The sequence below is a fragment of the Astyanax mexicanus genome, unplaced genomic scaffold (assembly GCF_023375975.1).
Source record: "Astyanax mexicanus isolate ESR-SI-001 unplaced genomic scaffold, AstMex3_surface scaffold_40, whole genome shotgun sequence".
Lineage (NCBI taxonomy): Eukaryota > Metazoa > Chordata > Actinopteri > Characiformes > Acestrorhamphidae > Astyanax > Astyanax mexicanus.
The window spans coordinates 301,752-315,000 of NW_026040050.1; the positions used below are offsets into that span (position 1 = coordinate 301,752).

The window sequence follows — 13,249 nt, forward strand, 5'->3', positions numbered from 1 at the left end:
CTGAAACTGTTTCCTTTTTTTTCTCCAGCAAGGTGATTCAGGAATCAACATGCCTCTGCTCATGGTACTGATGGACTAGTTTGGTAAAGCTGGTTGACCAGTTTTGTTTGTCAAGCTAGTCATACTTATCGACCAGCATGGTCATGGGCTTGTCCTCCTAATGAAGAGCATCCTAAACTTAAATAAAAATATATTATATGCTAAACAAATGCTAAGATGATTTAGCATCTTAACTGGCTTAAAAATGTAATTCAATAAAACTGAACTATGTAAGTAATTATATAACAACATTTAAATAATTAACAAAAGCCTAAACAACACAATAGACCACTGAAGTCATGCATCATTCTGTAGTGATCGTACGGCTTCCGTGTCTAAGCTGTTTTTTTCCTATAAGAAAAATTCAGACCCCTGTACGTTTTATTCTGTGTACATTTTACTCCTGAACATCACTGGATCCTCTGAATTACGAGATCGTTAAAGGGTCGTAATTAGAAAAATGCTAACTTTAAGCTAATGCTACAGTATAGTGAACTGACCTCCCAGCGCTGCTGCAGAGATTAGCAGGGGACCCTTTTTCGGCGCAACACCAGGGAACTCCGTCCATAACTATACAACGTATTACACCCAGCTGATCCAACTAATTAACTAACTGCCCTTACTGAGGAGAGCTGAAAGTGATACAGCATAAAATCACTAAAACAGGTCAGTGATACTCCAGAACCAGCTGTAACACGTTTTAACATTTACCCTCTTTATTATGCAGTGAAATAAATGGGTGTTTCTGGTTGGTTGTCGCCTCAGTGAGGGCAGGTAGTTAGTTGATTAGTTAGTTGTTAGTTGATTATTTGGGTCAGGTGTTGTAATTAGTATAAACTAATGACCGTAATTAAATACTAAACCTGCAGGGAAGCGCTGCTGAACTGAGAGACACTTTCTCTTATTATCTGCCTAACACAGACTACACTGCTCAACATCACACTGCTCAACATCACACTGCTCAACATCACACTGCCCAACATCACACTGCCCAACATCACACTGCCCAACATCACACTGCTTAACATCACACTGCCCAACATCACACTGCTCAATATCACACTGCTTAACATCACACTGCCCAACATCACACTGCCCAACATCAAACTGCTTAACATCACACTGCCCAACATCACACTGCCCAACATCACACTGCTTAACATCACACTGCTCAACATCACACTGCTCATCATCACACTGCTCAACATCACACTGCCCAACATCACACTGCTCAACATCACACTGCTCTACATCACGCTGCTCAACATCACACTGCCCAACATCACACTGCCCAACATCACACTGCCCAACATCACACTGCTTAACATCACACTGCCCAACATCACACTGCTCAATATCACACTGCTTAACATCACACTGCTCAACATCACACTGCTCAATATCACACTGCTCATAATCACACTGCTTAACATCACACTGCCCAACATCACACTGCCCAACATCACACTGCTTAACATCACACTGCCCAACATCACACTGCTTAACATCACACTGCTTAACATCACACTGCATCATCACACTGCTCAACATCACGCTGCCCAACATCACACTGCTTAACATCACACTACCCAACATCACACTGCTCATAATCACACTGCTTAACATCACACTGCATCATCACACTGCTCAACATCACACTGCTCAACATCACTAAAAGAGTTTTCACCTGTTTAAATGCTTTAATGATCCTCTGTGAAGAAGCATAATAATCCAAATCGCTTTCTGATGGGAGTTCACTGGTGTTGTGCTAAATCCAGTCCGGGGTCATTTCCATATTTTTATATATTATATTTATTTACCACAGAATGTGATAGCGGCCAGTTTTTGAAAAGCCCATTAAAATTCCTTATTTACTTGAACCGCTTAGTCACGGAACTCCAAATATGGGCATAAACAACATACTAACCGTATACAAAATGAGGAGATGACTTCAGTGGTCTTTGGCAGAGATATCTTGCCGTAATGAAGCTAAAAGTGTTCTGTTCTGGCAGAGCGAGTAACACGTTGGTGTCTGTGAGGTTATTACTGCTGCTACACAATACAGAGGAGGATGAAGAGATATTGGATGGGATAGAAAAATAGATAAAAGGAAAAGAGAAGGCACCTGCATAGTGTTGCACACCCGCGTATGCTTGCTGGAGAGGGTCTGTCACTGTTGGACTCTGTGCTGTAGAGAGAATAAGAGAGAAAAATATTATATTATATAGAATTAAAGAGATTTCGCATTAAATCAATAAATGAGTCCCTGAAATAATATGCTAATCTGCTGAACCCTCTCCTCATTTATAGTGACAGGCCTGAATAAAACACAGAATAAAATCTCTTCACATTTAAAAGCCTGAAGCTTTGTTACATACTCAGGAGCTCATGGTGGGATGGACAATAATCTAAATGTATTACTTTACTTAAGTGAAAATGTTTATTATCTATACTTTACTTTTAGTCAGACAACTTTTTCAATCAGTCATATAATCAATTAACCATTATTTTCCCACATGAATACACTGAGGGTGACCCTTAATTACAATGCTGCCAAGCAGTTACAGTTTAAAAGGGATTAAAAACATATTTAATATGAAATTAGAAATAATAGGAAACAAAATAGTAAAAAATAATAATAAAACAAAACTAATTTTAAATCAACATTTAATCTAAATGAATAAAATATATATGTAAAAAGAAAAAACAGAAACAAATTGACACATAAAAAGTAAAGAATTTATAAAATATAAAATAAATAAAAAGATAAGAATGATAATACCGTATTTTTCGGACTATAAGGCGCACCGTATTATAAGACGCACTATCAAAGAACGCCTATTTTCTGCTATTTTTCCATACATAGGGCGCATCGCATTATAAGGCGCGTTAAGTGACACTAGAAAGGGTGCCTATATCAAAGTGAACAGGGGTGGCGCCATGTTTCCCTTCCCCCACCGGGGGTGGTCGCTTGCCGGTGGAGCGTCTCAGTATACAAAATATAGCTCTTTCAAAGTCAAACGAGTGCTGGATATTAATCTACACAGATTCCTCTCCTGAAAACTGTTTATTTGGGTGAGTAACGTGCTTCAGTTTATTTACAGTAAGCTTAGATTTCCAGATGTCCACTAAGGCTTGCTGCACCAGCGTTAGCATAGCTATCCGCTAGCACGCTAGCTAGTCACCTAAACTAGTAAAGTTAACCCAAACTTAAACGACAGCGTTACACTGAGTAATCCTGCGTGTTCTGGTAAGACAGTGAGATATTAGCTAGCGATTCGTCCCCCGTAGCTTGTTTTAACACGGTAAACAAGCAGATTACAGGCTGATAAAACTCACCTCTGAGAGAGTTAGCGCTTAGCATCTAGCTAATGCTAGCCAGGCAAAGCAGCACAGACTTACAGGCCGATAACTCACCTCTGAACGGTGAACGCTTAGCGATTAGCATCTAACTCTAATAATACTGCTCCAGCAGTATTAAAAGTGCTAAATTTAGAAAATACTGATCTCTGAACAGTGAAAAAGCTAGCTAGCTAAGCGGTTAGCATCTAGCTAATGCTATTTATTGCTGCTCCAGCCTCGGAGCGGCACGGCTCTGCACGGAGTGTGTGTTTACTGCTCCTTACACCTGACGGGTAAAATTTAGATAATACTGATCTCTGAACAGTGAATAAGCTAGCTAATGCTATTTGCTGCTCCAGCCTCGGAGCTGCACGGCTCTGGACTCTGTATAGCACTGAAACTCTCTATAACGCTGCACGGAGTGCGTGTTTACTGCTCCTTACAACCTGACGAGTAAAATCCATACAAAAGGCGCACCGTATTATAAGACGCACTGTCAATTTTTGTGAAAATTAAAAGTATTTAAGTGTGCCTTATAGTCCGAAAAATACGGTACATTATAAAAGGAATAATAATAAAGAAAATAGGAATAAAACAATTAAAACATTATAATAAAAAGTACATAAATAGTAATAAATAAATGAAATAAAACAAATTCATATAATAAGAAAAATATAAACTAATTTAAAATAATTCATTTAAAATGGTCACAGGCTTTTTGGTGGTGATTAGAAACTAAAAGTTTAAAATGATTCAGTGATCCCAGTGAGCTGAGCTTCAACATGCTACTTCTTACATTTTCACACAATTATCTGAACTTTCTACTTCTTTTAAAAACGACTCATTACGTCTATTTCATTTCAGCTCGTTTTCATTCCAGCTTCTTATAGTGCAATAAAACCCCCTATCCAGATAAATCTCTCCATCCAGATAGAATGAATCTGATTGTGATTGGATGTAGAGAAATATAAACATATACCATTCCAACACCCTATTGGTTTATACCGTGATCCATCACCCCTGCACACGTCCCCCCCCCAAGAAACTGCTGAAACAGGGAACAGCCTAGCATTACTTTTATACTTTAAGTAGTTTTAGAAGCAGTACTTTTACACTTTTACTTGCTTGAGTTGATATTTTAACTTCTACAGAAGTATTTTAAACCCTGTTATCTATATTTCTACCTACAGAGTAATGAATGGGAATACTTTTGAAAGCTTTAAGGATGGGTACTGCCCACTTCACAGGTGTGTATTACCTGGGTACGGGTGAATTCCATTGGTGTAAATGGGTTCGGAGGCTGGCTGGCCGTTGCTCTGTGGGAGGGCGCTAAAGCCGTTCACCCCAATGGGAGCAGCGATGCTGGGCACTGCTGTGGCACTGATCCCTGGAGGTGTGCTGGTGCCTGAAAATGAAACATGTACAAGAATTTCATACAGATGCAGCAGATGGAAATTAACGTCACTTCAAATGTATGTAGATTTGGTGTTGAGCGACTGACTGGAGAGGATTTATTTTGCTCCAATATGTATTAATATTTTTCTTCCCACACTAACAACAGTACCAATTGGTCTTATATAATATTCCAGTTTTCTGAGGTACTGATTTTTGGGTTTTCAGTAGCTGTAAGCCATAATAATCAACAATAAAATTAATAATTGCTTGAAATAGATCACTCTGTGTTCAATGATTCTATATTATGAGTTTCACTTTTTGAATAGAATTACTGAAACATATTAAACATATGTATTAAACATATAAAACTATGTGCGGTGCTGTTAATTATACAGTAAATTGCATTTACAAGAGGTTTACATTCTAAAACAACAAGTTTAAGCTCTGTGTGCTTTAATGTTTGCTTTAGACTATTAAACAAATACACAGTAAAATATAAAAATAATTTGAGTCATAGATGGGAAGTAAATTAGTAATGTAAAATATCACTAGCAATAACCATGCACTGCAGGTATTTGCGTGAGGCTAGGCTAACTGTGACTTCTTATCCAGATGACTGCACAGTAAAGACTGTAGGAGGGTATTAACTCGCAGTGGATGGTATAGAGTGAGGAGCACAACAGAGAAACATTGCAAAAGGATCATTCACACTGGCCCACTAATGCCGAGTGTCATCTGATTACACACAGAGACTTACGCTCCAGTGTTTCTAAGTATTTTTTTCTCAGCCAATGGTCACATCTAATCTCAGGTTTGTCACCTTGGTTTTGCCCCCCCCCCCACCCCCTTCTCCAGCTGCGAAGGGCATTGAAGTCATGCAGGATTAAATTTGATGGGTGTAACCTTAGTCAGCGTAGGCTCTACGGATTACAAATGCAGGATGGCCGGCTGAAAGATAGGGTTGAGAGTGTGTAGAGGGCTTTTGTTGTTGTTGTTGTTGGTGGTGGTGGGGGTGGAGGGTGTTGAAAAAGAGAGGGACACTTTATTTAATTCATTTTTCCCGACCCTCAATGTCAGCTTACTTATCATTGTTGAGGAGTCAAAGCCCCTCTTTGCGGCAGGGAGTGAGGGGTCAAGCTCGGGTCCGGGATTATCTTTCACAAATCTTTACTCCGGCTTTGTTTTGTCAAGGACTCTTCTCCAAAGGCATCAGATTGGCCACACTTCTGCCACAAATATAAACCGCAAAAACTTGACCCTATTCAAGACCGGGAACTGCTGAACATGGCACGCCAATTCTGTTTCCCCCTCCTCTCATCCTCATGCCTGTACTGCTGGAATTTGTATCTGGAAACAGTAAAGGCATACTCCATACTAAAGGTTTACCTTTCACCAAACATGTTGGTTTGAAATACATTTATAATAGAATCCACTGTGCAGGTTTTAAATTACGCTAATAAAACATTTGAATTCTTTAACATATGTCAGGTGGTCTTTTTGAGACAATTGTGGTTAATGTGCAATTTCACTTTCTCAAAAGCGATTGAACAAATATATATATATATATATTCTTTCCAGACTATAAAAGACCACATAAGGAATTATGCAGTAACTTAAAAGTGTTAAACAAATTCTGGGAAGCATTTACTGTAGGTGGCACCAGATGTGTCAGACAGAGAACAGGATGAAAAATGTAAAAGTATTAGTTTAATGCCTTAAGGAGCTACTTGATGACATCACACATGCCTTTCAACAGGTGGTTTATGGGACTCATGCTGCTAAAATACATGCCTAAGTGCCTCATAACAGCCCACTGCGCTTTGCTCGGTGCAGCTGTGACAGAGAGTGTAATGGTAGCGTTCACCACGAGGGGTCTTTATACGGACATTAAACTCATGTGAGAAAGTGCTAAGTGACACTCGAGTCCTCCCACCTGAAGAGGGCGTCATAGGGGCAGCCACCAGGCCGTTGACGTTGAAAGCTGCCATTTGCTGCATCTGGGCGGCCGCTATGGCTGCCATGGGGTTGAGATACGAGCCCTGTGTGGCGGCCATAAGAGCAGCCTGCTGCTGCATCATCTGCTGCAAGTCGGAAAATACAGAGAAAGAGGGAGAAAGAGAAAAAGAGAGAGAGAGAGAGAGAACGAGAGAGAGAGAGAGAGAGAGAGAGAGAGAGAGAGAGAGAGAGAGAGAGACGTTAAAAGAAATTGCGGAAAGTTAATGAGTCATGGGTGATAATGAAAAACAGGATGGTATTATAGAGTGGAAGTGAGGGATGGAGAGCAGCCAAAGGTCAAAGCTGTTTATATTTTTCAGTTTTCTTTGCCTTAAAGATAATGGAATGTATGCTAATGTGGTAACTGTTTTTATTTAAGGTATTATGTGTAGATTTTGCAATGTTCATAGTTTTCCCACTTAGGTAAAATATACATAATTACTGAAGGCATGGAAATTTTATTTTTTGTTAATCATGCATTAAAAATAGTGCTGACATTTATTTGTTAATCAGATTCATCACTTTTTATTTCTAATTTTTCCCATTTTCTCCACAATTTTGCACAGTCAATTACCCAACCCACTCATTAGGACTCCCCATATCACTAGTGATGCCCCAACACACCAGGAGGGTGAAGACTAACACATGCTTCCTCTGATACATGTGTAGTCAGCCACCGCTTCTTTTCGAGCTGCTGCTGATGCAGCATTATCGAGTAACATCACAGCACACTTGCGGTTCTGATATATCAGCTCACAGACGCCCTGTGCTGATCCACATAAGCCTAGGAGTGATGTGGGGAGAGAGCGCCATCTACAACCCAGGAGGGAGCAGGGCCAATTGTGCTCCCTCTGAGCGCCAGCGGCTTGATGGCTAAGCTGCATGAGCTGGGGTTCGAATTGGCGACCTCCTGCTCATAGTGGCATCGCTTTAGACCGCTGAACCACTCAGTGCCCATAGAACAGAGAATTTTTATACTATATAATTCAAATTAATTTTAACTGATGAATACATGAATAAATAACTGACATAGACTTAAAAGCTCTGTGCAATGAAGATCAGAATAGAATATACAGGGTTCTGAACATATTTATTTACCACAGAATGTAATAGAAGTAAGTTTTTAGAAAAGCATATTTATTCGTTCTAGCCATTGAAAAATCCAGCTTAGACACAGAACACCAAATATGGCCATAAGCAAAATGTGGCTGACCACAAAATTAAGCATGGCTGCAGTGATCTATTAAGCATATTAGGACTGTTAAGGAACTGAATTCTGATTGGCTCTTACAGCATGTGTGTAAGCTCCATAAGCCCCAAACTGGATGGTCATGGGGCTGAAAATGCCAAGTTGGCCCGCCATCTGGTGCATCCTGCGCATTGTCCGCTCCTTATCCGTATCTGCAAACTTCACCACCAGGCTGGAGGATGCCCCCTGGAGACACAGAGAGCAGCAACACAGGAGAGAATGATTATCAGACCTCAAAACACACATTTAAATGCTGCTTAAATATAGAGTAACCTCTTTTATTTTAGAGTTTATTGAGAGTTTTGGTGTTGTAATGTTATGTTCAGTCCTCAGTTTTGAGCATTCATTGTTAATTATAGGTAAAAAAAAAATGTTATGTTCACTAAAACAGCTAATTCTAGGTTTAGACATCGACTAACTAGCTACCAACAGCTAGTTAACTATCCTGGAAGATCAGGGAGTCTCGCACATTTAAATATGAACTCCCTGATTATTTACAATATTACACTACTGTAGTGGATTAACCAGAGGATTTCTTCATTGCTTGGACACAAACACACACTACCCCCACTTTACGGCCTATAAGGAAACTTCGAACCCAGAACACTCTAAAAAAACCTTGGAGTAATCTTTTTCAAACAACCTTAAATTTCAAAATGACATTTACTGACTATTTCTTCACTCAGCCTCGCTCAAGAGCCCTAAATGCGAGTTTAGGGTAAAATTCTGTTTACATTCCTCCAAGTCATAAACCTCGGAGTTAAGGTAAACATTTGGAACATTTGCAACACCATCACTAGGACGGGACTGCGGATTTAAGAGAGTGTCAAAACTTAATTAATGCCTTGGAAATTGTTAATTCACCAAATATTATACCAATTTAGGGGTTTGTGCCTAGTTATTTCTGCAATCACTTAGAAATAAGATTAATGAAATTAAGAGAAATGTTCTAAGCTTGGAAATTCCATTGACCGTTTGTAAGTGAGACTCTCTGCTCTCTGTTCACCAACCTCCCCCACCGTCGTAAATTCCGATGCCAGCCGCTTATCTAAGCACTCAGCAAAGGGGAGGAATTTCTCACTAAGAAGATTTTGCTTAAAATACATATATATTGACTATATAAAAAAGGTGTGTTATAGAATGTTTACTAAATAATGGTATATGTGTCTGGTATATGGTATATGTGTTTGGATGTGTCCTGATTGAATTCTCCTACACATTCAAGTCTGAATCAACAAGGTTTAATTAGCATTTGATAATATAGCTTTATTTGGTTATCAGTGGTTTAATCATGTATTATCTTTTAAGTGATTTAATTGGGTTTAAATAATAACATGACTCTTGATCTCTTTCTGACAGAGTACCATCCATCATTGTATTCCTAAGATTATCTTGAGTATTACAAAACTGTTTGTGGGCAAAATATATATATATTACATTTATTGTGATTCAATTGTAAGATTGTGTTTCCTGAATTTATCATCACAAACTGATATGCTGAAAAATGTATTTTGATCCACTGTTTAGTTGAGTTTTCTTTTGGTTGGGTCTATTAGAAAAATAGACCACTAGCTGATGCATGCTGACCATGTGAGGGGGGGGTTTATGGCCCTTTGTGAATCCCCACCAAAGTTTGAAATTGCTCCTAGACCAATCAAAACACAGACATTTGGGCCACAGGGCCAATCATAGCTCAGGGGCCAAACAGGCCACAGAGACTAATAGTTAAACTGGGCAGACACAGTTCAGTTTCCAGTTTAGAGTTTCCAGTTGAGTTTTGGGAGTTCAGGTCAGAGCAGTTGGAGGAGAAGCAGTGGGAGAAGGAGTGGGAGAAGGAGTTGGAGAAGATGAGTTGAGGAAAACAGTTAGAGGAGAGAGGTTAGGGAGCCCAGAGATGGAGAAAGGATAGACTGTTAGTTTAGTCATCTTAAGTTAGTTTTCTTAGACTAGTGCATTTAATCTTCAAGTATATTAATATTAGCTATCCTAGTTAAAATATCTAAGGTTATTTTACAATCTACGAAGCCAAGCATTATTCCATCTAAGTTTAGCTAAAGTACAGCTGAAAAGGAGATCCGCCAGATCCAACCCAGAAACCTGCGGTCCGGAGGCCACCAGCAAGCCAGCTGAGAGTGAAGGGATTTACCCTGTGGGTTCTAATGGGGCTCCGTGCTGACACAGGAAGTCAAACCACCCTTCAGACAGGCTCACGTGATCCTTTTTCGGGGTGAAGCATCAGACGACCAACCCAGGCGGACGTCACCAAGGCCCACTTCAACAACTCAGAGTAAGGCAGAGCTGGGTTCAATCTTTCGGCAGATGGTGTCTGTTGGTCATGGTTTGGTCGGGTCTTTAATAGAGCGTCTTTAGTATAGATGACTCATTTTGAGTTGCTTGGTTGGATATAAGAACTGGTTTCGTAGACTTAAAATGCCTTAGACCCTTATTTAGAAATATTCACTTAATAGTTCTATTAATCTTTATTCCTTTCATATCAGCATTATAACGTGTTTGTTCTTTTATTTCTCATTTATTATTCTACACTATGATTTGATATCTAATGGCTACATTATGACTTTTTAATGAATTATTTACTCATATCTGTGTGATTTAATAAAATATTTTTATTTTACAAAACCTGTCATTTCAGTGTGTTTTTCTGGATAACTTGGTTATGAAAATTTCTGTCACCTGTAGAAACCACACCCTGAGATGTCTTGTGTTATTAATTAATTTGATTAATTAATTAATTAATTAATTAATCTAATTAAATTAATTTAATAACTGGCGCCCAATTAAAAAAATATTTCAACATCTCAATTAGCACCAGGTATTAAACCACTGAGCCGCTACACTACTGACGTTTAACCTAGCTAGCTACCAATATTAATGTTCAGTAAAATAACACATACAGTGTTTGAACACTTATATTGGCCCCTAGCTAGTTAGCTACCAATAATAATGGTCATTAACACAGTAAATGCTGTGTTTGGACATTTAACTAGCTAGTTTGCTACCAATAACAATGGTTATTAACACAATAAATGCTGCGTTTGAACACTTATATTAGCCCCTAGCTAGTTAGCTACCAATAATAATGGTCATTAACACAATAAGTGCTGCGTTTGAACACTTATATTAGCCCCTATTTAGTTAGCTACTAATAATAATGGTTATTAACACAGTAAATGCTGAGTTTGAACACTTATATTAGCCCCTATTTAGTTAGCTGCCAATAATAATGGTTATTAACACAGTAAATGCAATGTTTGGACATTAAACGTAGTTAGTTACCAATAATAATGTTAAGTAAATAGCAAATACAGTGTTTGGACATTTAGATAGCTAGTTAGCTACCAATAATGATGGTCACTAACACAGCGGTGCCAGGTTTGCTGCTTTTACTACCCCCTAGCTAGCTAGCAACCAAAAATAATGGTCACTAAAACATAAAATGCCATGTTTGGACATTTAGATAACTAGTTACTAATAATAATTATATGCACTAATATAGAACATACCTGTTTGCACATTTAGCTAGCTAGCTACAAACTAAAAAAATAATTGGTTAAAATGCGTAATTTTTCTTGCTGAAGCCTATTATAAGGAAAAAGCTTTACATGGCTTAATGTATTAAAACAACAAAACATGTCACTACATAATAAAATGAATCAGAATATTCATAAGATAAACAAACCCCTGCACTATAACCCACATTTATAACCTACTGTAAAATCCAGAGAGGCTGGGGAGTAAACAGGCTGGATAAGAAACTCCAGCACAGTATATGTGATCATTGGAAGTATGCGAAGTTTGATGGTCTTGACCAGATAACAGCCATCTGCTTCTCCAGTTAAACACACTAGCTAATTCCTCCTGTCTCAGCTACACTGGTAAAACATGCTACAGTGTTTAAATCTGGTTCTGAGTAATTCTGTGCAGCTGGGTTAGTGATTTCCTACTGTAACACTTCCAGCTCGTCAGTAGTTAGTTCATTAGTTGGATCAGCTGGGCTGTAATATGCTGTAAAAAAAATATCACCGGAGTTCGCTGGTGTTACGCCAAATAGAGTCCGCTGGGTTCTAGGCCAGCGTGCTGTGAGGTCAGTTCAGTGGCTGCATTACTCTAATAACTACTCTTAAACGTGATGTTCAGGAGGAAAATCTACTACAAATAAAACAATAAAACAAATTGGGTTTAGAACATATTTATTTACCACAGAATATGATAGCGGTACGTTTTTGAAAAGCTTATTCATTCTGTTCATTCAGAAAATCAAACATCTTAAGTGTTTATTGCCCCTAAAAACTGTCACAGAAAAATATAAAATATTTGTTAGAAATTGTTTTTTGCAATGTCTCAGTAATGGATGAATAGATGAAAAAAAAAATGGAGCTGCATAAGCATGCAGCACCTCACAGTCTGTGACGTCACTTCCTGATTACAGTCACTAGGTACCCACGTAATAACAACAGTAACAGAGAAGACTACTAAATTCTGTATGGGATTTAAATGTGACAGTGAGATGCATGTGTCCTGTAGTGGAAACGGGCAATACAATATGTGGAATATGTGGAATATGAGACGCAGCACAAGAGCATTCACTGTGAGAACTTTTACAAGCTAGACTCTCTAAGAAGCTCCCCGAAAGAGAAACTATATAATAAATAGGAGCTTCGGAACACACACTATTATAAAGCACCACTTTAATAAGCAACCAAATTGCTAATAAAACTAATAGAAACTAGCAAACCCTCTCTAAAAACTTGTTAAAACTAACTGAACTGAAGAGGGGAAAGTCAAAACAAAATAAAATAAAATAATAATAAAATTCTAAACTATTATAATCATGTTACAAGTCCCTTTATACAATGAGTAATATGAATTAAACTTGCTCCACTCACTGAAAACACATCAGCTATTACTGCTGTATGACTGAATGAAGTAAAGCAGGAGGTGGAGTTTAGTCTGCTGCAACAGGTTTAGGAAGTGTATGATGTAATGATTGTGTAACGGCTGGTGTAGATGAAGCAGAGCCGTATGCGGGTCATGCTGATGTGTCGTACACTCTGCTGCTGCTGTTGTTGTTTGTTTGTAGTTATGGCACACGGGTCAGCCACAGGCCAGTGGACTTTATTACAGTGGTCTTAGGAGAAATGTCCACATGAAAGCACACTGGAGCCAGGCTCTACCCCGATGCTTTTAATTGGGCCCTGGGGTTGCCATAAG

At 38.6% G+C, this 13,249-nt stretch overlaps 1 protein-coding gene across 2 annotated transcripts in view; it reads right to left on the bottom strand.

The window, feature by feature from the left end:
- The window catches only part of celf6 (CUGBP Elav-like family member 6), a 260,186-nt gene that overhangs the window by 20,586 nt on the left and 226,351 nt on the right, over window positions 1-13,249 (bottom strand). For both annotated transcript variants that reach the window (XM_049473607.1, XM_049473606.1), the window contains exons 6-9: window positions 8,063-8,206; window positions 6,710-6,857; window positions 4,640-4,786; window positions 2,165-2,227 (exon numbers count right to left, since the gene is read on the bottom strand). In XM_049473607.1, the coding sequence (XP_049329564.1) occupies window positions 2,165-2,227; window positions 4,640-4,786; window positions 6,710-6,857; window positions 8,063-8,206 (502 nt within the window). The remainder of the gene's footprint in view (window positions 1-2,164; window positions 2,228-4,639; window positions 4,787-6,709; window positions 6,858-8,062; window positions 8,207-13,249) is intronic.